This window comes from Macaca thibetana, chromosome 1 (genome assembly GCF_024542745.1).
Source record: "Macaca thibetana thibetana isolate TM-01 chromosome 1, ASM2454274v1, whole genome shotgun sequence".
Lineage (NCBI taxonomy): Eukaryota > Metazoa > Chordata > Mammalia > Primates > Cercopithecidae > Macaca > Macaca thibetana.
Window position 1 is genome coordinate 202,692,166 of NC_065578.1, and position 27,700 is coordinate 202,719,865.

The window sequence follows — 27,700 nt, forward strand, 5'->3', positions numbered from 1 at the left end:
CCACATGTGAAATGAGGTTTTTAAAAAACATAAATTTAATTGCCAGTTATAGCAGGCTCAATGATAGCCTCCAAGGACAACGTCCATATCTTTATCCCTGGAACCCATGAATGTTACCTTACATGGTGAAAAGGCTTTGCTAATGTGATAAATGTGATGAAGTTAAGCATCTTGAGATGGAGAGGTTATCTTGCTTTATCCTCAGCTGGCTCCAATGTTACCACAAAGGTCCTTGTAAGAGGGAGACAGGAGGATCAGAGTTAATCATAAGAGGTGAGGATGGAAGCAAGATGTCTTAATCTTCAGGATGCTGTAACAAAATACCATAGACAGGGGAGCTGATAAACAACAGGAATATACTTCTTACAGTTCTGGAGACTGGGAAGTCCAAGATCAGTGCCTAGCAGATTTGGTGCCCAGCAGGACCTTTTCTTGATTCATGGATGGCACCTTCTTACTGTGTCCTCACTCTGGGGCCTGTTTCATAAGGACACTAATCCCCTTCATGGGGGCTCCACCCTCATGACCTCACCACCTCCCAAAGTCCCCACTGCCTGACACCACCTCTCCTGGGCTTAGGATTCAACATATGAATTTGGGGGAGATGCAAACATTCAGACCATAGCACAAGAGGTTGAGCGACATCAGGAAGGGGCCACAAGCCAAGGAATGTGGGTGACCTCTAGAAGCCAGAAAAGGCATGGAAGAGGATTCTCCCTTAGAGCCTCCAGAGGGAACCAGCCCTGCCCATACCTTGATTTTAGGCTTGTAAGACACATTTTGGACTTCTGACCTCTAGAACCATAAGATGATAAATTTGTGTTGATTTAGGCCACGAGGTTTATGGCAACTTGTCACAGCAGTGACAAGAAATGAATGTCCCGTAGGAACACATGACAGAGTGAGCCTGGGGATTCAGGGAAAAGCAGATCCTCCCAGAGGGTTCTCTTCTTTTGCAATAGCCCTAGATGAAGGCAGTGGTGGCGCCATCAAAGAGATCTAGTCTGTGTTGACAGAGTCGTGGCAGCAGGCTTCACGTAGGGGTTCTGAGAGTTGGACGTGGCTTTGGTGCACTGAACAGAACACTGGGTCAGCATCTGGAGAGCCCCATTCCAATCCCAGCTCTCCTGCTTACTGGCTTAGTGACCCAAACACAGGGAGCTGCAGGGATAGGAGCTGATCTTCTGAGCTGCTTTGCCTCAGGGGACCTCCCCCCAACTCTGGGCCACAGTCACTGCAGAGATAGGCTGCCTGGGTCAACCCCTGGCTCCTAGTTCTTCTGCCAATGACCCTTTCTGTTTCAGGGGGGTCCCCTTCAACCTGTGGACCGCAGCCTAACATAGCAGGGACTGCCACCCAGCATTGCTCCCTTCATAGCCAATGCTGAGCTGGCTCCTCCCTAAGTGGACTTCTACCCAGGGGCCCGCCCTCTCCCCTGTGCCTTTACCATCAATCCCTCATGCTGCACGGAGCAAAGTCTCTGTGGCCTGGATCCTCAGGGCGGGGGACTGGATCCTGGGAGCAGACTGGGAGCGGGGAAGCCGGTGGGGTTGGGGAATCCGGGAGGTCTGGCTGCCACTATTTCATGGGGGAGGAGTCTGCCCAAGTCTCCCTCTCAGGACCCTGCTTTGTCCTATTCTTTCCCCATTTCCAGGGTCTCCGTGTGCCCACCTCCTCCCTCTCCCATCCCTGTGAGTCACCTCCAGTGACTCCGTGGGTCACACCTTGTTTCCAGTCTGCAGGCCTGTTGCTGCATCTGCCTCAGTCGCAGGGTAATCAAGGCTCCCCACCATGCTTCTGAGCCTCAGTTTAGGCTGGACACTAGAGAAGTTATATTTATTCATCATCACTTTTTTTTAAGAGACAAGATTTCACTCTGTCACCAAGGCTGGAGTGCAGTGGTACAATCAAAGCTCAATGCAGCCTCAAACTTCTGGGCTCAAGCAATCCTCCCACCTCAGCCTCCTGAGTAGCTGGGACTACAGGTGTGTGCCACCACACTCAGCTAACTTTTGTATTTTTTGTAGAGACAGGGGTCTTGCTGTGTTGCTTAGGCTTGCCTAGAACTCCTGGGCTCAAGTGATCCTCCCGCCTTGGCCTCTCAAAGTGCTGGGTTTACAGGCATGAGCCACCGCACCAAGCCTGGAAGTGATCTTTATTCCAGTTACTGGGCTCTTGGAGCCTAGGCCTGGCCATTGAGAGAAGACTAGAAAACAAAGCCACTCTCCACAGGCTGGGCAAGGGGTGTTGCGATGGTGGGTGGGGGGCTTTCCCAGCTGTTGGCAGGTTGCTCAGTAAGCGGGGAGAGCAGGGCAGGGCAGAGGAATCCTCTGGTATGCAATAGAGACAGGGCATCAGGAGTGGGGGGCATCAGAAGTCCCATCTAGTGTGACTGAATGCGAACCAGGTCAGTGGTGGCAGTTAACCTAGAAATAGTTAACACCCAGAGGTCATAAAAAGCGGGTCAGTCCCCAGAGTAGGGTCAGACTGCTGGTGCCCGGGACCATATGGGGCTCCATGCCCTAGAAACAGTGGGTTAGAAGTGACCACATGGCCATTTAATTATGCCCAGTGTGGGAGAGGATTGAGACTTGAATATCTCGGGGAGGTAGTCAGACAAAAATCTAGAGCAAAATCAATTCACTGACACAAATATTTACGGAGCACATTCCACACGTCGGGTACTGTGCTGCCTGCCATGTGGCACTCCAACGTGCGCAAGGCAGAGACCTTCAGGGTGCAGTGGGGCAGCAGGGCAGGCAGCTGATGCAGCTTTCCTGGGCCACCCATCTTCAGAGAGTGAGAGGCCAGGCGAGGTGGCTAAGGCCTGTAATCCCAGTGCTTTGGGAGGCTGAGGCAGGAGGATCGCTTGAGGCCAGGTTTTTGAGGCTGCAGTGAGCTGTGATTGCACCACTGCACTCCAGCCTGGGTGGCAGAGAAAGCTCTCCAGATCTCCATCTGTCTCTCTCTCTCTCTCTGTTTCTCTCTCTCTCTCTCTCTCTCTCTCACTCTCCCTAGCTCTCTCTCTCTCTCTCTGTGTCTGTCTTTGATACAGGGTCTCACCCTGGGCTCGAGTGATCCTCCTGCCTCAGCCTCCCAAGTAGCTGAGACTAGAGGCACATGCCGCCACACCTGGCTAATTTTTAAATTGTTTGTAGAGACAACATCTCACTATATTACCCAGTCTGGTCGCACTCACTGTGGTGCCCAGGCTGGTCTCAAACTCCTGGGTTCAAGCAGTCTTCCCACCCTGGCCTCCCAAAGTCCTGGGATTACAGGCATGAGCCACTGCTCCAGACCTCCATCTCTTAAAATAATAATAATAATAATAATCATCATCATCATCATCATCATCATCCTTTGTTCTTTCACTCCAAAAACCTTTGCTCCTTTTCCACTAGAATTATCAGGTCTCATTTCCACAATTCTATTCCCTGAGCGAGAAGAAGTGACTTGTGGTCATTCACACACAAAGGACTGGGTTGAAGAAAAGGACCAGTGTGTGCTTATGAGGACATCCCTCGACAGCGGTTAGCCCTCACACTTCCCATTTGGGCTCTTCCATGGCTGCAGACCAGGACTTGGGGCCCTCACGTGGCTGAGCACACTGCAGGCCCCAATGTGGCTTGCATTGAGGTGACCTCACCAAGGGGACATCAAAAAGCAGTGGAGGGAAAAATTAGACGGCAAGTCTGATGGACCTGGAAGCAGTGTCCACTGAACTGTGAGACTGTCCCCCTTTCAGTCAGGCATTAGCCTGCGGTCACAGGTCTCCTTCAAAATCACTCTGTTCTTGGGCTCCTTGCCAAGCTCCTTGGTCTTCTTGCCAAGCGGGAAGCATGTCAGCAGGCTCTGGGGAGGGCTGGGCTCCTGGAAGGCTGGCGCTGGCTGGGGCAGAGCCATCCTGGCCCCTGGTACTGGGCAGATGGTGCGTGACCCTAACTACCCTGCCTTTCAGGCAGAAACAAGCTTGCTGAGTTCCTCCAGGGAGGTGCTAGAGGTGGTGATGAATCTGCAGGGATCTACCCCACTCTTTGCACGCACCTCTAGTCAAGCAATTGTTTTGCTTTTTATTCAGCCGGGGAGCATTCTTTGAGCTCCTACTTTGTGCAGCACGGTGGGATAGAAATGTAGAGACAAAAGACAAAGTCTCTCTGCTGAGGGCTGTATGACGAGTGGGAGGTGCTAGGAACTGAATGTTCGTGTCCCTTCCAAATTCATGTGTTGACGCCTAAATCTTCAATGTGCTGATATTAGGAGGTGGAGCCTTTGGGAGGTAATTAGGTTTAGATGTGCTCAGAGCTCCCTCTGATAGGATTAATGCCCTTATGAAAACAGAAAGACACACCTGAGTTCTCTCTCAAGCTCTCTCTCTCCTCTTTGTGCACACACCAAGGAAAATCCATGCGTCTTAGTCCATTTGCATTGCTCTAAAGGAATACCTGAGTCTGGGTCATTTATAAATGAAGGTGGTTTATGGGGCTCATGGTTCTGCAGGCTGTACAAGAAGCATGGCCCCAGCATCTGCTTCTGGTGAGGGCCTCAGGAAGTTTCCACTCATGGTGGAAGGCAAAGGGGAACAGGCACCACATGGCATCACATGGCAAGAGACGAATTGGGAAAGAGAGGAGGGAGCTTCCAGGCTGTTTAACACCAGTTCTTATGGGGACTAATACAGTGAGAACTCACTAAGAAGGAGGAGAGGACGGTACCAAGACATTCATGTGGGATCTGCCCCCGTGACCAAGCACCTCCCACTAGGCCCCACCTCCAACACTGGGGATCAAATTTCAACATGAGATTTGATGTGGCCAAAAATACTATATCCAAACCATGGCACCATGTGAGGACCTAACCCAGAAGAGGGCCCTCACCCAGAACCAACCGTGCTGGCATGCGGATCTCGGACTTCCAGCCTCCAGAACTCTGAGAAATCCATGTTTGCCATTGAAGCCCCAGGTCTGTGTGTTCTGTTACTGCAGGCTGAGTTGACCAAGAGAGGAGGGCCAGCCACAGCCCCAGGGGGCCCATGCTTTGGGTGGGTGTCTTGGGGAGGGGTTGCTATTCTTTCCCTGTCCCTGATAAACTTCAACTTGAAAACCCCTGTCATTAAAGATACCCACAGGGCCTGTGAATGATGCTGACCCCTCAGCCTCCTTTTGAGGGTGAGTATCTTGGGATGGGTCGAGTTGTCCTGGGCCCTGCAGCCCACTAAGGATGTGGCAAAATTAAGGCTGTCGGGGCAGAAATAATTTGATAAAGGTTCACTGGAAGCCAAGTGTGAGGCTCGACGGGGGAAGACACACCAACAAAGCTGGGCATGTTCCAGAGCCTGTCACAGGTTGGAAGGCTTAGCTAGAAAGTGTAGGAGAAGGGAGAGCTCCTTTTCCATTGGTGGCTGCAACACAGAGGTTACATTCATTGGCTACAGATGACAACACACAGGCTAACATTCCATGTGCAAGATGATCAGTAAAACTTTGTGACTCAGAAACAAATGTGTCATTTTTATTTTGAGACACAGTCTCATTCTGTCACCTAGGCTGGAGCACAGTGTCATAATCATAGCTCATTGTAACCTTGACCTCCTGGACTCAAGCTGTCCTCCTGCCCCAGCCTCCCGAGTAGCTGTGTCCAGCTAATTTTTTAAAATTTTTTATAGAGACAAGGTGAGGATGAGGGAGGAAAGCGGGGCCGGGGGGTGCAGCAGGGAGGTCTCTCTATGTTGCCCAGTCTGGTCTTGAACTCTTGGCCTCAAGCATTCTCCTGCCTCTGCTTCTGAATAGCTGGAATTACAGGCATGAGCTACCCCACCTGGCTTCAGTGTCCTTTTTGATGTCAGTAGGTTATGTATTAATCAGTATGTCAACACTTTGAGGAACTCACAGTAGGATTTGAGGGCCTCGGGGTAAGAGCCTTTTCTCAGAGACAGGATGTAAGCCATGAATCATAAGGCCTTCCCCAGGCGGTTAATCCGGAAGCCTGCCAAATGTGACCTGTAGGTTATCAGATGGGTGTCAAACCTGTGCTCTCCAGGACTAGCCACTGGCTAATCACACATGGCAGTTGAAACTTACCCTATATAATACAAAAAGTGCAGCTCCTCCGTCACTTAGCTACTTCAAGTGCTCAGTACCTACAGGCAGCGAGTGGCTACCGCCGGGGACAGAGCAGACCTGGGACGCTTCTGCCATCACTGTACATTCTATGGGATGTTTCACTGCCTAGGTGCTGGCAACAGATGGTGGTACGCTGTGGGCCAGCTACGGAGGGGAGAGCCTAAACCCACTGAGGTGGGGCTGGGGGTGGTGAGGCTCATGGTGTAGGGAAAAGCTTCTCCAAGGAGCTGCAGCTCCGCCGATCCTCAGCCTGAGGCTCCTGCTCTCTCTGAGCAGACAGAGCCCAGACCTTGACCTCCCGTTGTGTGCCGGTGCTCCTCGGGACCGGGCCCCCTTCCTTGTCTTTCCACCTACCCCCTGTGTCTTTCCGTGGGCTCCCTTTGCCATCTTCTCCATAGGTTTTCAGCGGAGGCTGTACTTGCACAGTCCAGGGGGATCTCAAACTGCATCAGAGGCCCCTGGAGGGCTTGGTAAAGCACAGACTCCAGGGCTTCACCCACCGCCTCTGATCAGCAGATCTGCGGTGCAGCCAGAGACGGTGCATTTCAACAAATCGCCCAGCGATGCCGATGTTGCTGGTCTGGAACCACACTTTGACAACCGTTGGTGTGGTCTAAAGAATCCCATTCACTGATTCATGCATTCAACAAATATTTATTTAATGCTACCATGGGCCGGGTGCTCTTCCAGTGCCGGGATAAGCTGTGAGCCACCCAGAAAAGCCCTTGTCCTTCATTCTAGGACTTGGAGATGGACAGCAAACAAGTTTTCTAGGTTGAGTGGTGACAACTGTTAGGAGGAAGAATTATCCAGGGGAAGGCGAGAGGGCTATTGCACAAGGTCGTGGGGAAAGTCCTCACTGACATGGTGACATCTGAGCAGAGACCCGGGAAGGGACTTGGGGGAGAAGGAGACCCTGGACCTTCTGACTGCTTTGTTCTATCCTCAGCTTTTTAATGTGGAAAATGAGAGTCATGTTGAAAATCAAGGTCACAATCTGGATGGGCATGATGGCTCACACCTGTAATCCCAACACTTTGAGAGGCCAAGGTGGGAGGATCACTTGAGACCAGGAGTTTGAGACCAGCCTGGGCAACACAGCCTCCGAGATACCGTCTCTACTAAAACATGCAAAAATTAGCTGGGCACTAATTGTGTTGCATGCCTGTAGTCCCAGCTACTCAGGAGGCTGATTCGGGAGGATCACTTGAACCTGAGAGGTTGAGGCTGCAGTGAGTCATGATTAAGCCACTGCATTCTAGCCTGGGCAACAGAGTGAGACCCTGTCTCAAAAAAAAAAAAAAAAAAAAAAAAATCAAGGTCATGTCTACTCAATAGCTAAGTTTTAAAGACAAATTCAAGTGTGTGTACGTGGTTTGTTACAAAGAAGCCTGGTGCCAAAAGCCATAGATTTGAGCTCAGCTTGCAGTTTCACTCTTGGGCCACAGCAACTGATCCTCGTGCTTCAGAAACCTCTGCTGGCCACACCCCTCTCTGCAAGGTTAGGAGTCCCCAGGGCTAAGGGTACCAGGATAGGAGCCTGTATGCCCCTTTACAGGATGCCATAGGATTACCAGTCCATACACCTAGTCCAGTTCCAGGACCCACAGCCCCCTTCCTGTCTATCCCTCAGGGCAGACCAGGCCCCAGGGTTTGTACCCCAGGCCAGGAGATGACTGTGTAGGGATGGGGTGGACGGAACTTGACCTGGGGTCTGGAATGTCCATACAAACGTGTACTGATGATGGATAGAGGGGGCCAGGCCAAGCCAATGGCTCTATTTATCTTCTTGTCTTGTGCTCTGCAAACATCGGGGCAGACCTGTTTGCTTCAACCCATTAGTTGAGTGCTCCTTACCTCTATCCAGCTTTGGGGATGAGAGAGTGTAGGCCAATCTACCACTGCTGGAAAAATAAACAAATGTCATAGAGATCATGGGTCAGTGGTGGTCCCTGCATCAATGAGAACAGAAGATGCATGGAATCAGCCCTATCCCCTCTTAAAAACATAAGCTTTTATGATGATGAAGTGCAAATTTTCTGTGCCTTTCACACCTACTTTTTCTTTTTAATGTGTGATATCTTTTTCAGGCACAACTATCTCAGGCCTTAAATGGAGTTTCGGATAAGGCAAAGGAAGCAAAGGAGTTTCTGGTTCAGCTGAAGAACATATTGCAGCAGATCCAGGTGAGCACAACTCTGGCGTCAGGAGAAATACTCAGTGTGGAAAGTTTGCACGTTGTGCATCGTAATAAGAAGAAAGGGGTCAGGCGCAGTGGTTCATGCCTGTAATCCCAGCACTTTGGGAGGCCAAGGCGGCTGGATCACCTGAGGTAGGGAGTTTGAGACCAGCCTGACCAACACGGAGAACCCCGTCTTTACCAAAAATACAAAAATTAGCTGGGCACGGTGGCGGGTGTCTGTAATCCCAGCTACTCTGGAGTCTGAGGCAGGAGAATCGCTTGAACCCGGGAGGTGGAGGTTGCGGTGAGCCGAGGTCGTGCCATTGCACTCCAGCTTGGGCAACAAGAGCGAAAGTCTGTCTCAAAGAAAAAAAAAAAAGAAGAAGAAGAAGAAAGGAAAAGTCTTGTGGCGAGGATTTTCTCAGTGATGGACATTAGAAGGTTAATGTGTCCTACCCTCTAGGCTTGGGTGTTGAAAGTATCACATACTCAACTCATTGGCACACACGCGACACTTGATACAGGAAAGGACTTTTACACAGAGCCAGTTAGAGAGAGCTGGAAAGATGTGATTTAGCACTCTACATATCATGTTGTCCTAGGTGGCATCTGTATATGGTGCTTTTGTGGCCAAATATGCCCATGTCATCAAGGCATCAAAATATAAATGCATTGTTTTCTAAACAAATGTGTTTACTGAACTCTTATGCTGTGTCAGGTACTGAGCCCAGCACAGGATATAAAGATCATTGAGGCACCATCCGTGGCCTCAGGGTCTGTCTATAGGGGAGAACATGCACACACAAGTGCTCCTGTGTGAATGTACACACATAGAGGAGCCGCTCATAAGATGAGAAACCCATAAAGCATTGACATATCTAGAGGAAGAAAAGGGACTAAGGGTCCTTGAATTCTTGTTTTTTGTTTGTTTGTTTTTGAGACAGAGTCTCACTCTGTCACCCAGGCTGGAGTGCAGTGGCGTGATCTCGGCTCACTGCAACCTCCGCCTCCCGGGTTCAAGCAATTCTCCTGCCTCAGCCTCCTGAGTAGCTGGGATTGCAGGCACCTGCCACCATGCCGGGCTAATTTTTTGTATTTTTTAGTAGAGACGGGATTTCACCATATTGGCCAGGCTGGTCTCGAACTCCTGACCTCATGATCCACCCACCTCACCTTCCCAAAATGCTGGGATTACAGGCATGAGCCACTGTGCCTGGCCCCTTGAATTCTTAAAAACCACCCTTCCTAACAAGTTAAGTACAGACTTCAGCCACGGGGCATTTTAAGTCATAATTTTTCCCATGTTTCACAGACATGAGATATATTCGCCTGCTGGGGCTGCCATCGCAAAACACCAGAGATTGAGTGCCTTAAGCAGGAGAAATCTATTTTCTCATAGCTCTGGAGGCTGGAGGTCTGAGATAAAGCGTCAGCAGGGTTAGTTTCTCTTGAGGCCTCTCCCCTTGGCCTGTGGATGGCCGTCTTCTCCCTGTGCCCCCACATGGTCTGACCTCTGTGCGTCTGTATCCTCATCTCTTCTTATAAGGACACCAGTTATATTGGACCAGGGTCCACCTATACAACCTCATTTTACTTAATGACCTCTTTAAAGGCCTTATCTCCAAATACAGTCACATTCAGGGGCACTGGGGAGGGTTAGGGCTTCAATGTATGAACTTGGGAAGACAAAATTCAGCTCATCACATGAGGTCTGGATCCACATTGAGACCCAGAAGGAGATTTTTAAAAACTGAGAAAGACTTTACTGCAAGAGCATTATTATTATTATTTTTTTGTCTGTCTTACTTTTTTCCAATTATACAAAGCACAGTGGCTCACGCCTGTAATCCCAGCACTATGGGAGGCCGAGGCGGGCGGATCACAAGGTCAGGAGATGGAGACCATCCTGGCTAACACAGTGAAACTCCGTCTCTACTAAAAATACAAAAAATTAGCTGGGCGTTGTGGCGGTTGCCTGTAGTCCCAGCTACTGGGGAGGCTGAGGCAGGAAAATGGTGTGAACCTGGGAGGCGGAGCTTGCAGTGAGCCGAGATCACGCCACTGAACTCTAGCCTGGGCAACAAAGCAAGACTCCGTCTCAAAAAAAAAAAAAAAAAAAAAAAAAAAAGCACAAGTAGGTGTTACAGAAACTTTGGAAGGTAGGGGGAAATAGACAGACAGATAAGAAAAAGTTCACCAATATCCCCCCATCTGAGGTGACCACTCTCAGCGCTTTGATACATATTGTTCTATTACTTTAAACACACACACACACACACACACACAATGTATGGAATTATGCTGTGAACAGCATGTATCCTGCCTTTTTTCCTTCTTAACAGTCTCTAATAAGCATTTTCCCATGGCATTAAAAATGCCCTATGAACAAGATCTGAATGACTATAGAATGTTCTGCCATATGGCTGTGCTGAGATTCATAGTACCTGCCTTAATTCATATAAATATTGTCTCTAATTTAACAACATTATAGAGAACTCTAGGATGAACTTCTCTGAAATATATTTTTGTCTATAGCATTCACCAGATTTTAGCATCTTCTCCCCTAAAACTCTCTGCTTCTTCCCAACCAACCCCTGACCTCTGCCAGGAAAACGGACTGGACTACGAAGCCTGCCTGGTTGCTCAGTGTGATGCCCTTGTGGATGCTTTAACTCGTCAGAAAGCCAAGCTGCTCACCAAGGTGACAAAGGAGAGGGAACACAAGTTGAAGGTAGGTACCTGAGAGACTGACACATTGAATCCCTGCCACATCCTCTGCAACTAGCGTGGGGTGGAGCACACAGTAGGCACTGGGTAAATATTGGCTAAGTGAGTGAATGAATGACCTAATGAATGAATGAGACAAAGAAGGGATGCACCAGCTGGTTCAGTTACATTCATGTGACCTGATAGAGATCAATCAATATGCCCTGTATCTTGAGGATTTCAAGTCAGAGGCCCACCTTCTCCCTCCCTGTTTCTATCTAAGGGACTATTCTTGTTCTCATTTTGCAGAGCAGAAGTGACCAATGACAGTGACTAGCGCTGACCCTGTTCAGGTCTCCAGCTCTGTCCCCTTCTTCAGGTCCTCTCTGATAGCTCATGTCCTCAACAGTCAGCAATAACATACACAGCCAGTTACCACCAAGGGAAGACGAGACTCTCCCCTCACATCACACTGAGTCCCTGACTCAACCAGGCACCCATGAACTCTCTGAGTTGATGACGGGCTGTCACTGTTTGAGGAGCTCCATCTGTGCCAGAGACATTTCATAACTGGACCAGAAAATACTACTGTCAAGAAAAGCAGAAATGCATGCTGGAGATGATCCCATGGTTCATAAGTGAGGGGGCAAAGACCATCGCGTTATCCAGGGCCACAGAGAGGTCAGAAGCCAGTCAAGAAGCTGGTCACTGATTGTATGGAGAGTTCCAGATTATGCTGTTTCTCTGCATGACTGTCATGAGTTTAGAAAGGTTTCTGTGTTGGGTGTTGTAGCCCTGCTTCTTGGGAAGTGAGTCCACTTATTTCCCAGCAAAGAGCTCAGCAGTAGAGCCGAGACAGGAGTGGGTGCGAGGTGGTCAGGCCAGCGCCGCTTCTACCAGGCTGTATTGGCGCTAGTTCTCTGACTCTTGCCGTGGCCTGCCTGCTCTTCCTCTCAGGAGACAGTTACTTAGAGGAGTCTTTCCATTGCAGGTGGTTTGGGACCAGATCAATCACTGCACACTGAAGCTGCGTCAGTCCACCGGACTGATGGAGTACTGCCTGGAGGTGATCAAGGAGAACGACCCCTCGGGGTTCTTACAGGTGAGCCTGTCCCTGGAAGACACCAGATGGTCTTCCTCCAACTGCCCCACTGTTCCCCAAATCAGTCCAAATTCCAGTCAAGATCCTTTCCTGGCTTGGATTGAGCAGATTCTCCTTTGCTCAGTGATTCCAGAAGACCTAGGGTCTCACCTTGGCTCTGACTCTCACTAGATGTGACCTAATTTTGCAGCATGCATGAAACGAGGAGGTGAAATGACATCATCTCTAGGGCTGAAATGCCTCACTGCAACATTTTCCCCACAAACGGGAAAGGACAGTCTTGCCAAACAAGCTGGACAGATTGCACCGGAAGCAGCAAGTTAGCAGAATCCACATGGCCCATTATCTCAATGTGCAGAGTCCTGCAGGCATGGCTGGTGACCAGCTGCCTACAGAGACAGTGCAATCTTCTCGGGGCCATCTCTCCTGCATTCAGGCTGACTCAGGGTCATGAGTATCTCTCAGGAACATGGCAGTGATTCAGCCTCTGTCAGTGGGGAAAATGATGAATCCCTTTGATTGTTTCCCAAGAAAGATACACGAGATCCTGGCTCGACAGGAACACGTGCAAATGTCTGATAAGCAGGACTTTCCAGCAAAGGGGAGCAGAACCATGGGTGTGATGCAGTCAAGTTTGGAGCAGAAGTTGCAGAACTCAGAGGAAACACACGGGCAGGGAGCAGATGTGGGCTTAGAAATTTTAGGGGTGTGGAATATGCTTTCTTTAGACACTGGGGCAAACTGCTAGTATGTTTCACTTTGCAAAGTACTAGATCTAGGAAAACAGATCTAATGAAGGATGCATTTCTATATTTAAAAAGCATCTTGTATTTCTCAACAGTGTTTGCTACACTCTCTTTAGGCAGCAAGTGCTTCTTTTCATTTCATGTGACTCTGAAATATGATTGAAACAACATTTCAATGCATTTTTAGACAGCCTGTGCTGGGTGCGCAGGGGTCATTTAATCTCTGCCATGGCTCGAGAGCACAACCCTTTTCTGTCTCTGAGTCCCGTAGAGACAAAGCCCCTACCTCTTCCTCACCCCTGGCTGCACAATTTTTCCTTTGCAAAGCAAAACCTTAAACTCTTTGCTCTCCTTTAAGATCTCAGATGCTCTGATCAAACGCGTCCAGGTGTCTCAGGAGCAGTGGGTCAAAGGCGCCCTGGAGCCAAAAGTGTCTGCGGAGTTTGATCTGACCTTGGACAGCGAGCCGCTGCTGCAGGCCATCCACCAGCTGGACTTCATTCAGATGAAATGTAGGGGTGAGCCGCGGTTGGCCCCAGTTCAGTTAGTGCTTCTTTCAAAAGAGGCATGCAGTCTGAGAGGCAGCTCGGTGCCATAGGGGGACCTGTGATGCACAGAGTGTGGCAGGGTGGGAGAGTCGGAACACCAGAGTCACGGACCTAGGTTCAAGTCCCAGCTCAGCCCCTGACAGCCATGTGAGCTGGAGTGAGAAGCACCCCGTCAGAATCTGAGGCTTCCCATTTGTGAAAAAAACGATCGTTTGTTCAACAACAATCATTTGTTCATTCAGAAGTGCTTGGGGAGTGTCTACCATGTGCCAGGCACTATTCCACATGCTCAAGATGCAATGGTGAACAAGTCTACCAACTCACAAGATTGGGCTTACACTCTCGAGCAGGAAATAGACACTAAACAAATGTATAATAGAATGTTGGATGGTGGCAGGTGCTATGAAGAGGAATCAGAGGAAGGGGCAGCAGTAGATGCCATGGGGTGAGATTTGGGGTTAGGAGGAGGAAGTGGTGGAGAAGGAGGAAGAGGTAGTGGAGGAGGTAATGGAGGAGGAGGAGGTAGTGGAGGAGGAGGAGGAGGAGGTGGAAGAGGAGGAGGTGGTGGCTGAGATAGTGGAGGAGGAGGTGGAGAAGGTAGTGGAGGAGGAGGAAGAAGAGGTAGCGGAGGAGAAGGAGGAGGTAGCAGAGGAGGAGGGGGAGGATGAGGTGGAAGAGGAGGTGGTGGTGGCTGAGATAGTGGAGAAGGAGGAGGTGGTGGAGGAGAAGGAGAAGGTAGAAGAGGAGGAGATGGTGGCTGAGATAGTGGAGGAGGAGGAGGAAATAGTGGAGGAGGAGGAGGTGGAGGAGAAGGAGGGAGAAGAATCTAAGCAATGAGTTTTGCAGGCAGCAGACGGATAGCAAGTCCAAAGTCCCTGAGGCAAGAATCAGTTTTCTCTGTCCCAAGAGCAAGAAGGTCAGCGATGATAGCAGAATAAGCAAGGTGGGTTCAGAGACCCTAGGGGGTTAAGTAAAGTTTGCATAACTTAACCCATTATGAAATCAGCAAATGCTGGCCAGAACCAGAGCCCTACTCTGCATGCTGTCCCTCCACAGATGTCAAGGGAAGGGAAATAAAGCTCTTTGGTGTTTGTGGACTGAGGACCACACATGCAGAATCTGTGAACTCAGGAAGTCCTTACCTGCAAAATCCGTGGCCATTTTAAACTAAAGAAAAGGAAGTCTCACATTGCCATGCTCACTCCCACACAGCTTGCACCTCCAGTAAGGTCTGGAAAGGCCACTTGCCCCAGGTGTAAATGACACACAGTGCTGAGAAGCAGGAGGAGCCTGGCAGAGTGGAGGAGCTGCAGTGAAAGAGCTCCCCTTGGAAAGTGGGGGTGTGGAGGGGGGGCTTGGGGCCACTCCAGATGCTGCTCCTAGCTGGATGGGGTCACTGGACTGGTCAGGGGTAACCGGACTGGACGGGGTCACTGGACTGGTCAGGGGTAACCAGACTGGATGAGGTCACTGGCTGGTCAGGGGTAACCGGACTGGATGAGGTCACTGGCTGGTCAGGGGTAACTGGACTGGATGGGGTCACTGGCTGGTCAGGGGTAACTGGACTGGATGGGGTCACTGGCTGGTCAGGGGTAACTGGACTGGATGGGGTCACTGGACTGTCAGGGGTAACTGGACTGGATGGGGTCACTGGCTGGTCAGGGGTAACTGGACTGGATGGGGTCACTGGCTGGTCAGGGGTAACTGGACTGGATGGGGTCACTGGCTGGTCAGGGGTAACTGGACTGGATGGGGTCACTGGCTGGTCAGGGGTAACTGGACTGGATGGGGTCACTGGACTGTCAGCGGTAACTGGACTGGATGGGGTCACTGGCTGGTCAGGGGTAAATGGACTGGATGGGGTCACTGGCTGGTCAGGGGTAACTGGACTGGATGGGGTCACTGGACTGTCAGGGGTAACTGGACTGGATGGGGTCACTGGACTGTCAGGGGTAACTGGACTGGATGGGGTCACTGGCTGGTCAGGGTTCAGAGAGGAAGTGGGAGAGCCGTGTAGCAGGGCCCAGGGGATGAAGCAAGGACTCCTACCAGCTCGTTAACTGAGGCTGAGAGTCAGGCTGTGCTCAGCCAGTCGCGTGCCGAATTCTTGGAACCAAATTGAAATACGTACTTTTAACAAAAACGGTATTTCAATTTTCCCTTTAAAAAAAAAAAAGAAAGGTCAAAGTGAACTCTATTGATTTATAAAATCTCTTGAGCCTGACTAGAGCTAGAAAAATTTTAAACTTCTCCCACTTGGTCAGGCACGGTGGCTCACACCTGTAATCCCAACACTTTGGGAGGCCGAGGCGGGCGTTTCACGAGGTCAGGAGATGGAGACCTTCCTGGCTAACACGGTGAAACCCCATATCTACTAAAATAAAAAAAAAAAAAAAAAAAAAAAAATTAACTGGGCATGGTGGTGGGTGCCTGTAGTCCCAGCTATTTGGGAGGCGGAGGCAGGAGAATGGCGTGAACCCGGGAGGCAGAGCTTGCAGTGAGCCGAGATCGCGCCACTGCACTCCAGCCTGGGTGACAGAGCGAGACTCTGTCTCAAAAAAAAAAGCTTCTCCCACTCTCACCTTAATAGGACTTCTGATACAACTGATTCAAATCCTTAGTTCTTTAGGTTGACTGTCCAATACTCGAGACTTGCTTCTGTTGCCTGGATCTCGTCCCCTGATCTTTTAAATGCTTCCAGCCAAAGGTTTAAAGGCATCTCCCCTCACCTTCCCAGTTCCAGGCATGAGCTGCTGGCTGGCTGCCACTTAGCTGTGGGCCCTGCAGAGAGGATCCCTAGGGGCTTGTGCCACGCACAGGAGCACAGGGAACCTGGACTCTGTTGGAACTGTTTATGTGTTCCTCATGAGTCTGAGTCGAAACCAGTGGTTCTCAGTGGGCAGATGGGAAAGAGGACATCCTTCCATAGGGCCATAGGTTCAGAGGGGTGGGGCCGTCTGCCACGGGCCCCCTGAGATTCCAGGAAGGACAACCCCTAGGTTTGAGAAGCGCAAGGTCACCTGTGCTTGCCTTCATCCCCGGCCCACCTGGAGACCGACTCCTGGGCATCTGGGAGTGACTACAGGGTGGCCAGGGAAGGAATTTAGCCTGGCTGTCCTCTGGGGGCCAGGATCCCTGGGATGGAGTGGGGTGGGGGACCGGGCTGGGGCCCTCGGAGGGCTTCATGTGCTAACTCGTGCGTGTCCCTCTCACAGTGCCACCCGTCCCCCTACTCCAGCTGGAGAAATGCTGCACCCGCAACAACAGCGTCACGCTGGCCTGGAGGATGCCACCCTTCACCCACAGCCCTGTGGACGGCTACATCCTGGAGCTGGACGATGGCGCCGGGGGGCAGTTCCGGGTGAGGCCTTGCTGCCTATTTGGCAGGGATTGAGGGTACTGATGCAGACGCCAGAGTGGCTCCCACTGCCCCAAGCTCTGGTTCAGCCCATGGGGACATTGTGTTGCCATCCTGAGGGGACACTAGCCAAAAGGATAAAGAGGGCTGGCTGGGCTCAGGGAAATGGGGCTTCCCTCCCAAGGGCTAGGTCCGGGAGGACTGACACAAGCATGGGGCTAGAGGAGAACTCAGAGAAGGTGCTCCCTGCACCCACCTCCTTTCCCGTTTACCCCCAGCCCCTCACACAGCAACATATTCCCTCAACGGGTTTTATCACACCTTGTCTTGTCTGATCCTCTAATTATTTCACCCGGCTCTGTCTTGACTTGGGAGGTATCATTTCTGGAGATGAGGAAGCACTGTCTGACCCTCCTTTACCTGGCAAGGTGCTGGGCACGTAGAGGATGCTGGATAAATGGTTGTTGAATTGGGACAACATTCTAGTCACGTCGCTGCTGATAGACTGCCATGGGGGTAATAAAGGTTCTTAGTGAGCCAGTTTCTTACTCCCATCTGCTAGATACCCTGGAGCAGGACTCCACCCCAATCCAGCCCTAATAGAGCACCACCCAGTCCAGCCCTAATAGAGCACCACCCCAATCCAGCCCTAATAGAGCACCACCCAATCCAGCCCTAATACAGCACCACCCAATCCAGCCCTAATACAGCACCACCCAATCCAGCCCTAATACAGCACCACCCAATCCAGCCCTAATACAGCACCACCCCAATCTAGCCCTAATACAGCACCACCCAATCCAGCCCTAATACAGCACCACCCCAATCCAGCACTAATACAGCACCACCCCAATCCAGCACTAATACAGCACCACCCAATCCAGCCCTAATACAGCACCACCCCAATCCAGCCCTAATACAGCACCACCCAATCCAGCCCTAATACAGCACCACCCCAATCCAGCACTAATAGAGCACCACCCAATCCAGCACTAATACAGCACCACCCCAATCCATCCCTAATACAGCACTACCCCAATACAGCCCTAATACAGCACCACCCAATCCAGCACTAATACAGCACCACCCAATCCAGCCCTAATACAGCACCACCCCAATCCAGCACTAATACAGCACCACCCCAATCCAGCCCTAATACAGCACCACCCCAATCCAGCACTAATACAGCACCACCCCAATCCAGCACTAATACAGCACCACCCAATCCAGCCCTAATACAGCACCACCCCAATCCAGCACTAATACAGGACCACCCCAATCCAGCACTAATACAGGACCACCCCAATCCAGCACTAATACAGCACCACCCCAATCCAGCACTAATACAGCCACCCCAGTCCAGCACTAATACAGCACCACCCCAATCCAGCCCTAACAGAGTACCACCCCAATCCAGCACTAATACAGCACCACCCCAATCCAGCCCTAACAGAGTACCACCCCAATCCAGCACTAATACAGCACCACCCCAATCCAGCCCTAATAGAGCACCACCCAATCCAGCCCTAATAGAACTCCACCCCAATCCAGCCCTAATAGAGCACCACCCAATCCAGCCCTAATACAGCACCACCCAGTCCAGCCCTAATAGAGCACCACCCCAATCCAGCACTAATACAGCACCACCCCAATCCAGCCCTAATAGAGCACCACCTCGAGATTTCACTCCGTGACGTTCAGGCGGACGTGAATGCCAGGGAGCACAAACTATGGGCTTCTCAGATCACCTGGTTCCTGGCCCCGAAATGATTAAATAAACACTCATTCTAACAAACTACTGCAATCAGAACAACGCTTGCATCTCTTCTCCTGGGAAGCTGCACCCATTTAACAAACCTTGCTGAAGGTCAACATTCCCTTAGTTTCTCTCAAGGAGATGTACGTATGTGTCGTTTTACTTTGTGTTTGAAAAATACAGGAATGTATGAATTAGGGAAATAGTTGCAGCACTTCCTTGGGAATTACTGAGTTCCATGTGAATATGGGCCAATTAGGGAGGCAAGATGAGGTAGCTCAAGCCAGGTCACTGAGTGCGGACCCCAGTCACTCCTGTTGTGCAAATGAGCCAAGAACTGAAAGAGCTCATCCACCAGAAAACAACAGGAGAGTCCGTATTTTTGAAATGGGAAGAAAGAAAAGGCTGTTTGGGAATATTAAAAGCAGCAGCCACAGAGCTCAAAAGTGGTCCCTCCTCTTTGAGACATGGCCACTAACAAAAGCTAGACCCAAGGGCTAGGGTTTATAAGGAAGAGGGTCTTATAGTGGAAAAAGTATGGATATTGCATGCAGACAGACCTGGATTTGAGCTATGACTCCTATATGAATTAGCTGTGATCTTAGACCACATTATTTAATTAGCAGAAAATAATGACATGGGAGAGGCAAAAGGCAATGCATTTTGGGGGTTGAATAGGACAAAGGTAACTTTGAAGCGAATGAGGAACAAGGTCAATCTTTAGAAAAGTATCTTTGGAGGCCAGGCACGGTGGTTCACACCTGTAATCCCGGCACTTTGGGAGGCCAAGGCGGGTGGATCACTTGAGGTCAGGAGTTTGAGACCAGCCTGGTCAACATGGTGAAACCCCATCTCTACTTAAAATACAAAAATTAGCCGGGCATGGTGGCAGATGCCTGTTGTCCCAGCTACTCTGGAGGCTGAGGCACAAGAATCACTTGAACTTGGAAGGCAGAGATTGTAGTAAGTCAAGATCGCACCACTGCACTGTAGCCCAGGTGACAGAGTGAGACTCTGTCTCAAAAAAAAAAAAAAAAAAAAAAGAAAGAAAGAAAAGTATCTTTGGGGTCTGATGCAGAAATGTCTCACCCTTTGGAAAGACCAGGAAAACAGCAGCTCCAGGAGGGCTAAGGAGTGGAAAATGCCAGCCTAAGGGGTGGGAGGAGACAAAGGAGTGGATGTGCCCTGTGGCTCAATAGTCTTGTAGACCAGGTTGACCTTGGCAGAGTCAGGATGTTCCTGGTCAGTATCCTGGCTGGCTGCAGACTTGAGAAGTCGCCTCACCAGGACTCCATCATGCCTCACCACCTCACAGGCAGAGGGGCCAGGCAGCCAGTAGTAAGGAATTCATGCCCAAGTTAGTCAAGTTCTGTGAGCCAGCCATGACTGAACGCAATTTCCCTTTTTATTACCTTCTATTTGGGTAAGAATTTTTTTTTAAATTTTTTGGCTGGGCATGGTGGCTCACACCTGTAATCCCAGCACTCTGGGAGGCCAAGCAGGAGGATCACCTGAGGTCAGGAGTTCGAGACCGGTCTGGCCAACATATAGGGAAACCCCATCTCTACTAAAAAATATATATATAAAAATTAGCTGGGCATGGTGGTGCATGCTTGTAGTCCCAGCTACTTGGGAGGCTGAGGCAGGAGAATCACTTGAACTTGGGAGGCAGAGGTTGCGGTAAGCCGAGATCACGCCACTCCACTCCAGCCTGACAACAGAGCAAGACTCTGTCCCTCAAAAAAATTAAAACAAAAGTTGTTTAGAAATGGGGTCCTGCAATGTTGCCCAGTCTGGACTCAAGCGATGCTCCCACCTCTGCCTCCCGAGTAGCTGGGACTACGGGCCACCACGCCTGGCAAAAGCACTTTTAACGTCAGTGTGTTTCCAGAAGCCATTTGCTGAGAGGAATTTTCCAAATGCTAGAGGAGCCTGGTGAGCAGCATTGCTCTCTTTCAGGAAGTGTACGTCGGTAAGGAGACTTTGTGTACCATCGACGGTCTTCACTTCAACAGCACCTACAACGCCCGAGTCAAAGCTTTCAACTCTTCTGGTGTCGGGCCTTACAGTAAAACTGTCGTCCTGCAGACGTCCGATGGTGAGCATCGGGGTCTCTTAGTGGGAAGAACAGATCCATCATTTTATCCAATGACAAGCAGACAGCCACTTGCAGCAGCTGTGATGACAGAGTGGGGGTGGGGGTGGTGCTAGGCACATCTGGGTTCTCCAAGGGCGCGCCCTTCTGGGACCATAGGTGGCCTCCCGAAGGACAAAGATTGACTCCTAGGGCCAACCCACATTTCATCCCGTGGACCAGGGCAAAGGATGAGCTGCTGAAGATGGTGGAGGGAGGAAGTGCAGGGCCGGAGGGGCCTGTGGAGGTGCATACGCCTCACCCTGCTCTGCACACACAGCTCCTTGCTGCACCCACGTGGCCTACAAGCCACGAAAGAAACATTCCTTTACCCCATTGTGCTGGACTAAATGTGAAGTAGCTGAGGGAGGCTAAACTTCTCCCACTTCTCAAGGGCCAAGGAGTGAGTAGGACAGTCCCAGACAAGAAAACACCACAATAGATACAGTGGGCCCACACCAGTCCCTACATCTGAGCCTTTCTCACAGCGGAAGAGGGCTCTTTAACCCCCAGCATTGGAGCTCACATGCAGTGGTTTATACACCTACCCAGCCTTCTAGGTCTTGGGCAACAACAGCATGTTGAAATTAATTCAGTGGAATTTTGATCATTTGAGTTCTTAGCAGGGAGCGATGAGAGAAATAGAAATCATATTCCAAAGAGAGTCCTGCCCCACCCGGCGTGGCCCAGCCCAGGCTGCAGAGGCAGTTTCCAGCTCCCCACTGCCTCCGAGAAGAGGGCAAATCCTGTATTCGTTTTCATCATTGAGTCTACACGTCCTCTGACTGCCACCGCTGGATGGTCTCCTAGAGGCAGGGAGGAGAAGAAGCAGGAGCAGATGCTGGTGTCAAAAGACCCAGCCAGGGACACTTTTCTGAAAATGGTGCCACCTGCAGAGTCCACTTTGTCCACCCCTAGAGGAGAGCTCGCTCGCTTCTGTCTCTAGACTCTCCTGCCTAGAGACGAGCGGTCCTTGCCCTGTGCACTGTGGTCATGACTTTAGAGTAAGGGCCTCACTTCCAACAAACTTGGGGGTTGGGGAGCAAAAGGGGGCAGTGGCTGATGGGCTGCAAAATGGAGAATTGAGCTTTGTGACTTTGGCCCATCACTTCACCTCTCTGTGTCTCAAATCTCCCACCCACGAGGTGGCTCATCAATATCTATTTCCTCCTGTACTTCTTTTTCTCTTTTTTTTTTTTTTTTTTTTTTTTGAGAAGAAGTCCCACTCTGTTGCCCAGGTCACAGTGCAATGGCACAATCTTGGCTAACTGCAACCTCTGCCACCCTGTTCAAGTGATTGCCCTGCCTCAGCCTCCTGAGTAGCTGGGACTACAGGTGCCCACCACCATGCCCAGCGAATTTTGTTTGTTTGTTTGTTTGAGATGGAGCCTCACTTTGTCGCCCAGGCTGGAGGGCAGTGGTGCGATCTCGGTTCACTGCAAGCTCCACCTCCCGGGTTCACACCATTCTCCTGCCTCAGCCTCCTGAGTAGCTGGGACTACAGGCGCCTACCACCACGCCCGACTGATTTTTTTGTATTTTTAGTAGAGGCGGGGTTTCACCATGTTAGCCATGATGGTCTCTATCTCCTGACCTCGTGATCTGCCCGCCTCGGCCTCCCAAAGTGCTGGGATTACAGGTGTGAGCCACCATGCCCGGCCATGAATTTTTGTATTTTTAGTAGGGATGGGGTTTTGCCGTGTTGGCCAGGCTGGTCTCAAACTCCTGACCTGAAGTGCTCCACCCACCTCGGCCTCCCAAAGTGCTGGAATTACAGGTGTGGGCCACCGCACCCCGCCTATTTCCTCCTGTACTTACAACGTGTCTGAGCGTTTGGAAGGATTTTAGAAACCAAGACCGGTAAATGCATCTAGATTTGAGGCTTTGAGGCCTGAAAATCCTTGGCAAGGCTAGGCTCGTAGGTCTAGTAACTTGGATGAACACAGAGCAGGGCATGTGTGTGAGTGTGTGTGTGAGTGTGTGCGTGTGTGTGTGTGTGTGTGTGCACGTGTGCGGTAATCATACAGGAAAGAACCTTCACTCCTGGGTGCCGACCTTCTAACAGAAGCAAGTGTGTTTGTATCTCTGAGCCAGTTAGAAACTACTGGCAAATTCCATCTCCTGACCCTGCTCCTCTCGCCTCCTTCCTTTTTAGTGGCCTGGTTCACATTTGACCCCAACTCTGGGCATCGGGACATCATTTTATCCAACGACAACCAGACAGCCACCTGCAGCAGCTATGATGACCGGGTGGTGCTGGGCACAGCTGCGTTCTCCAAGGGTGTGCACTACTGGGAGCTGCACGTGGACCGGTACGACAACCACCCAGACCCCGCCTTCGGGGTGGCCAGGGCCAGCGTGGTCAAGGACATGATGCTGGGCAAGGATGACAAGGCCTGGGCCATGTATGTGGACAACAACCGCAGCTGGTTCATGCACTGCAACTCCCACACCAACAGGTGCGATTGGGCCCCATCCTGCCTCCCGTGGACACAGGTTGTTTGGGAATGAGGGTCCTGAAGACCAGTGTCCCTTCTGCTGTCCCCAAAGCCAGCAGGAATTGGGAGGAGGTATTTTCAGCCACTTTGATCTCCATTTTCTAGGAAGCTTTGACTCTGCCCACATAGAACTGGCCTGCAGCCCAGATGAGGGTATGTTATGGTGATTCGCACAGCACCCGCACAGATGGGTCTCCAAAGTTACCCAGCAGGCCACACGGTGGTCCTCTGCTGGAATATGGAGCTCGTAGTTTTCTTTCTGGTCCAGCTTCACTTTCCTTTGCAACTGTCAACCCAAGCTTGAGTCACTGCAAGGCGTTAATGGGCACCCCTGGGGTTGATGTCCTCACAGCTGTGACCAGGTCATTGCCACTAACTTGCCTGCAGTGATCCTGGCCACTGCCCTGGTCTCATGTGGGCTTGAGCCTCAGCAGGGCCGGGCCCTCGACAGGGCAGTAGCAGAGGGCATGGCTGGGGTGCTCACTACTAAAACGAGTCTGCCAAGGGTGCCTACAGCTGTGGCTTTGCCCTGAGACTGGCCCTGGGAGTAGGGTTGCCAGTGTGGACACAGGAGACTCAGGTCCTGGCCTGTGTCACTACTGGGGCCTCTGTTAGGAGGGCAGAAGGGGATGGGTCCTCCGGGACTGCCCCCAAGGCCTGGTCTTCTCCAGGGTGCCTTGGTCTCTCTACTCAGACACAGAGAAGGCAGTGCCCCCACCCCCCCGACACACCTGCACCATAGCCCCGTACTCTTTCTCCTCTCCCAGGGATTTTGTGCTCACAACTGGCCGGCATGTGGGGATGGATGTGGGGGTGAAGAATCCCCAAGGCCAGAAATGGAGAATTGCAAGTTGCGGACACCTGGCGCCACCTCCTTGCTATGGAGCCTTGCTCCTGGTCTGCTAAGGGCCATCTCCACAGCAGGAAGGGGTGGGGAACTTCAAGAAGCTGACATTGACTTCGCTGGCCCCAGTCCCAGGCAAAATTGACCTGGAGGCTCTCAGTGCTCTGGGCCCACCTGCAGCTCCTATAACAGCCCCTAGGGCACCTTCCCGCAGAGCAAGGACCAGCTTCTTCTTTCTCAGGGAAGCCAGGTCTAATCTGGGCCAAGGACTTGCCCGAGGGCCCTCAGGACCCTGTCTGCCTGCCTCTTTGCTGGTAGGCAGGGCCCCTTCTCTCCTGAGTCCTGGGGAAGAGGCGGGCAGCTCTGCGCCTCTGCCCAGACCCTGCAAGCTGGCCATTCTCCCTCTTACCCACAGAGGGGCCAAGTCCAGGCCCATCAGCTCCGTCTCTGCTTGCTTAAGCCAAACTGGCACCCAGATACCCTGTTTGCTGGCAGGAGTAACAACAAGAAGCATTTGTCAAGCCCTTACTTGTGTTCAGTGCTGTAGGAAGCACTCAATGTATCTTGAGCTCATTTAATCCTTGCAAAAGTGCTATTATTGTTGCCATTTTACAGATTATAAAAGTGGGGCTTAGACTGGAATGGTGGCTCACACCTGTAATCCCAGCACTTAAGGAGGCCGAGGCAGAAGGATTGCTTGAGCCCAGGAGTTTGAGACCAGCCTGGGCAACTTAGTGAGACGCTGTCTCTATAAATAATAGTAATTTTAAAAATTAGCCAGGCATGGTGCTGTGTACCTGTAGTCCCAGCTACTTGGGAGGCCGAGGCAGGAGGATCACTTGAGTCCTGGAGTTCAAGACCAGCGTGGGCAACATAGTGAGACCCTCCTCTCTACAAAATAAATAAATTAATTAAAAGCCTGGGCTTAGGAAGGTCGGACAATGGTTCAGGCCATGCGGCCAGTTGACACACACAGGGTTGAGCCCAGGACCCCAGCCTCGGTTTGTGTGGTGCGGACTCCCCAGCCCTCCCGGCCATTGGCCACCACACTCCTCCCAAGGGCTGCCGAGCACTTCTTGGGCCTTTGCTGTCCTTGACGGCCCCTTGGTGCCACCTCAGTAAGAAAAACAGAAGGGAAGTGGGGCCATGAGAAGGTAGAGAGAATCTGCCCCTTTCTGCATGTCCTCCCACCCTGGGATGTGGATCGGGTAGGGTAAGCGCTATCTGGGAGGAAGTCGAGGCAGCCAGGAAATTGGACCCCAGAGCTAACTGGGCCTGAGGCTTTGCTTAGGTCGGACTCATTTCTGCACCTCCCGTGGGTCACTACCGCCACCCGGTGGTCAGTATCCAAATAGCACCAACAGTGCGGTTTTAGTTCCCTTCTCCCACCTGCCAGGGCACCCTCGGAGAAGCCCTGCCCTCTCCGGAAACAGTTGTCTGGGCCGGGCCGCTCACCAAGTCCTCCTTGGGACTTCTGTCATGAATCCTTCCCTCTGCCCAACCAGCAGCGTCCAGTAGATCAACTCATTCTCAATCTGGAAGGACAGACAAGGTTTTCTTAGCAGAGTGGCGTTGCTAAGATTAAGGCTAAAACCTCAGCCCTGAGCGGGCGCGGTGGCTCAAGCCTGTAGTCTCAGCTACTCAGGAGGCTGAGGCAGGAGGATCCCTTGAGCCCAGGAGTCCAAGACCAGCCTGGGCAACATAGTGAGGCCCTCGTCTCTATAAAATATTTTTAAAATTAGCTGGGCATGGTGTGTGCCTGTAGTCCCAGCTATTCGGGAGGCGTGTGGGAGGATCCGTTGAGCCCAGGAGTTTCAGGCAACAGTGAGCCATGATTGCACCACTGCACTTCAGCCTGGGCCACAGGGAGAGACATCCACTCAAAAACGAAGACCACCTCAGGGAAGGGAAGGGGAGTCTACAGGATTCGGCCCATGGGAGAAGACGTGGTCAGCCAAGCCCCTCTTGGGAGCATGTTCCTTACTTTTATTAACAGATTCGCTTCCACCAGGTGGATGTGAATTCTTACCACCTACGAAGTACAACATTGCCAACGCTGATCAAGAGCAGAATGGATGTTCTCAAGGTTCCGCTATTGGTCACCTGTGGGATGGTGACTCCAACAGAGAACTTGATTTTAACTTCAGCACCCTTCTCCCTGCCATACACTGCTTTTCGAGGGACCCTAGGATGTTTCTGGGAAGATAAGCCAATGTAGGGTAGGGGCCTTTCAAAATTTCCTGAAGGCCTGGATGTCCACATCTTCATCGACCTCAGCATCCTCACTTGCCTAAAACAGAAAAGGGCACCAAGTCAGTTACTTTCTTTGGCAGGAAAAGGTGCCTTTCTTACCCACTCTGCATGCTCCATAGTTTCAAATGGGACCTACTCATCAGAACCCGATTTTTCTAGTATGCAGATCCCAGATGCTCTCAGGAAGAGGGGGCTGAACAGCCTGGTTCCTCTAGGGGAGTCTTCATCACGGCCTGTTAACAAGGTGTGTCCACTGTGAGAGAAGGCTCATATGCCAGGAGAGCACCCCACCACCACCTTGGGGGCCATGTTTAAGTGAGGGTGTTCCCAGCATCCTATAAATCATTTTCCTGCCCGGGCATGGTGGCTCATGCCTATAATCCCAGCACTTTGGGAGCCCAAAGTGGGAAGATCACTTGAGCCTAGGAGTTCAAGACCAGCCTGGGTAACATAGTGAGACCCCTGTCTCTACAAAAAACACAAACAAAATTAGCTGGGTCTCATGTCATGCACCTGTAGTCTGAGCTACTCGGGAGGCTGAGGTGGGAGGATCTCTTGAGCCTGGGAGGGTGAGGCTGTTGTGCGCCGAGATGGCGTCACTGCACTCCAGCCTGGGTGACAGAGTGAGACCGTGTCTCCAAATAAATAAATAATTCTCCTGAGTTAATCTCCTACATCCCAGGCTGGGTGTGGTGATGGTCTTCCTGGGGACTCTCTTCCCAGGACGGAAGGCGGCGTGTGCAAGGGGGCCACCGTGGGCGTGCTGCTGGACCTGAATAAGCACACCCTCACTTTCTTCATCAACGGGCAGCAGCAGGGCCCCACAGCCTTCAGCCACGTGGACGGGGTCTTCATGCCAGCCCTCAGCCTCAACCGCAATGTGCAGGTACACGCCTCCCCCAGGCCGGACCTGGTCTGGCTGCTCCCCACTGTTTGTCCACAAGTCTCTGCAGTGCCCATGGGCAGAGTGGGCCATAAAGAAGCTGACCACAGAGCCTTCCCAGACAGAGCTTATCCAGTGGACTGCCTTGGACATTTCCTAGAGGCGTTCCGTTCTAACTAGTTCACTTGGGACACCCAAGGGCCCTAAGGTGGCAGCTTCTGGAGACGCAGACCTCATGGCTGAGCCCAGTCCCTGGGGAGTGCTGGTAGCTCAGGAGGCCTGAAACAGAGAGACAAGAATGAGAACCCAGGAGGGTGAGAGGAAGGGAGAAACACAAAGGTGCCATCCATCGTCTTAGTAGAGTCCTCCTCCACTTGGGATGGGGAGTTGGAGTGTGGGGAGGCAGGGTCCTGTTCTGTGGCCCTGAATATTGAGGAGTCTACACCAATCACTGATTGATCGATTTGATCTTCTACTCATTTGCAAAAGGGATTTGTGGCAACCTAAAAGATAGGCTTGGCTGGGCATGGTGGCTCACGCCTGTAACCCCAGTACTTTGGGAGGCCGAGGC

At 51.4% G+C, this 27,700-nt stretch overlaps 1 protein-coding gene across 2 annotated transcripts in view; it reads left to right on the plus strand.

Moving 5' to 3' along the window:
• The window catches only part of TRIM67 (tripartite motif containing 67), a 61,477-nt gene that overhangs the window by 26,767 nt on the left and 7,010 nt on the right, over window positions 1–27,700 (plus strand). The window contains exons 2-9 of one of the 2 annotated variants that reach the window (XM_050784919.1): window positions 8,210–8,305; window positions 10,910–11,032; window positions 11,999–12,109; window positions 13,214–13,373; window positions 16,619–16,764; window positions 20,477–20,615; window positions 22,807–23,110; window positions 26,970–27,132. In XM_050784919.1, the coding sequence (XP_050640876.1) occupies window positions 8,210–8,305; window positions 10,910–11,032; window positions 11,999–12,109; window positions 13,214–13,373; window positions 16,619–16,764; window positions 20,477–20,615; window positions 22,807–23,110; window positions 26,970–27,132 (1,242 nt within the window). The remainder of the gene's footprint in view (window positions 1–8,209; window positions 8,306–10,909; window positions 11,033–11,998; window positions 12,110–13,213; window positions 13,374–16,618; window positions 16,765–20,476; window positions 20,616–22,806; window positions 23,111–26,969; window positions 27,133–27,700) is intronic. The other variant, XM_050784928.1, reaches the window with a different exon arrangement.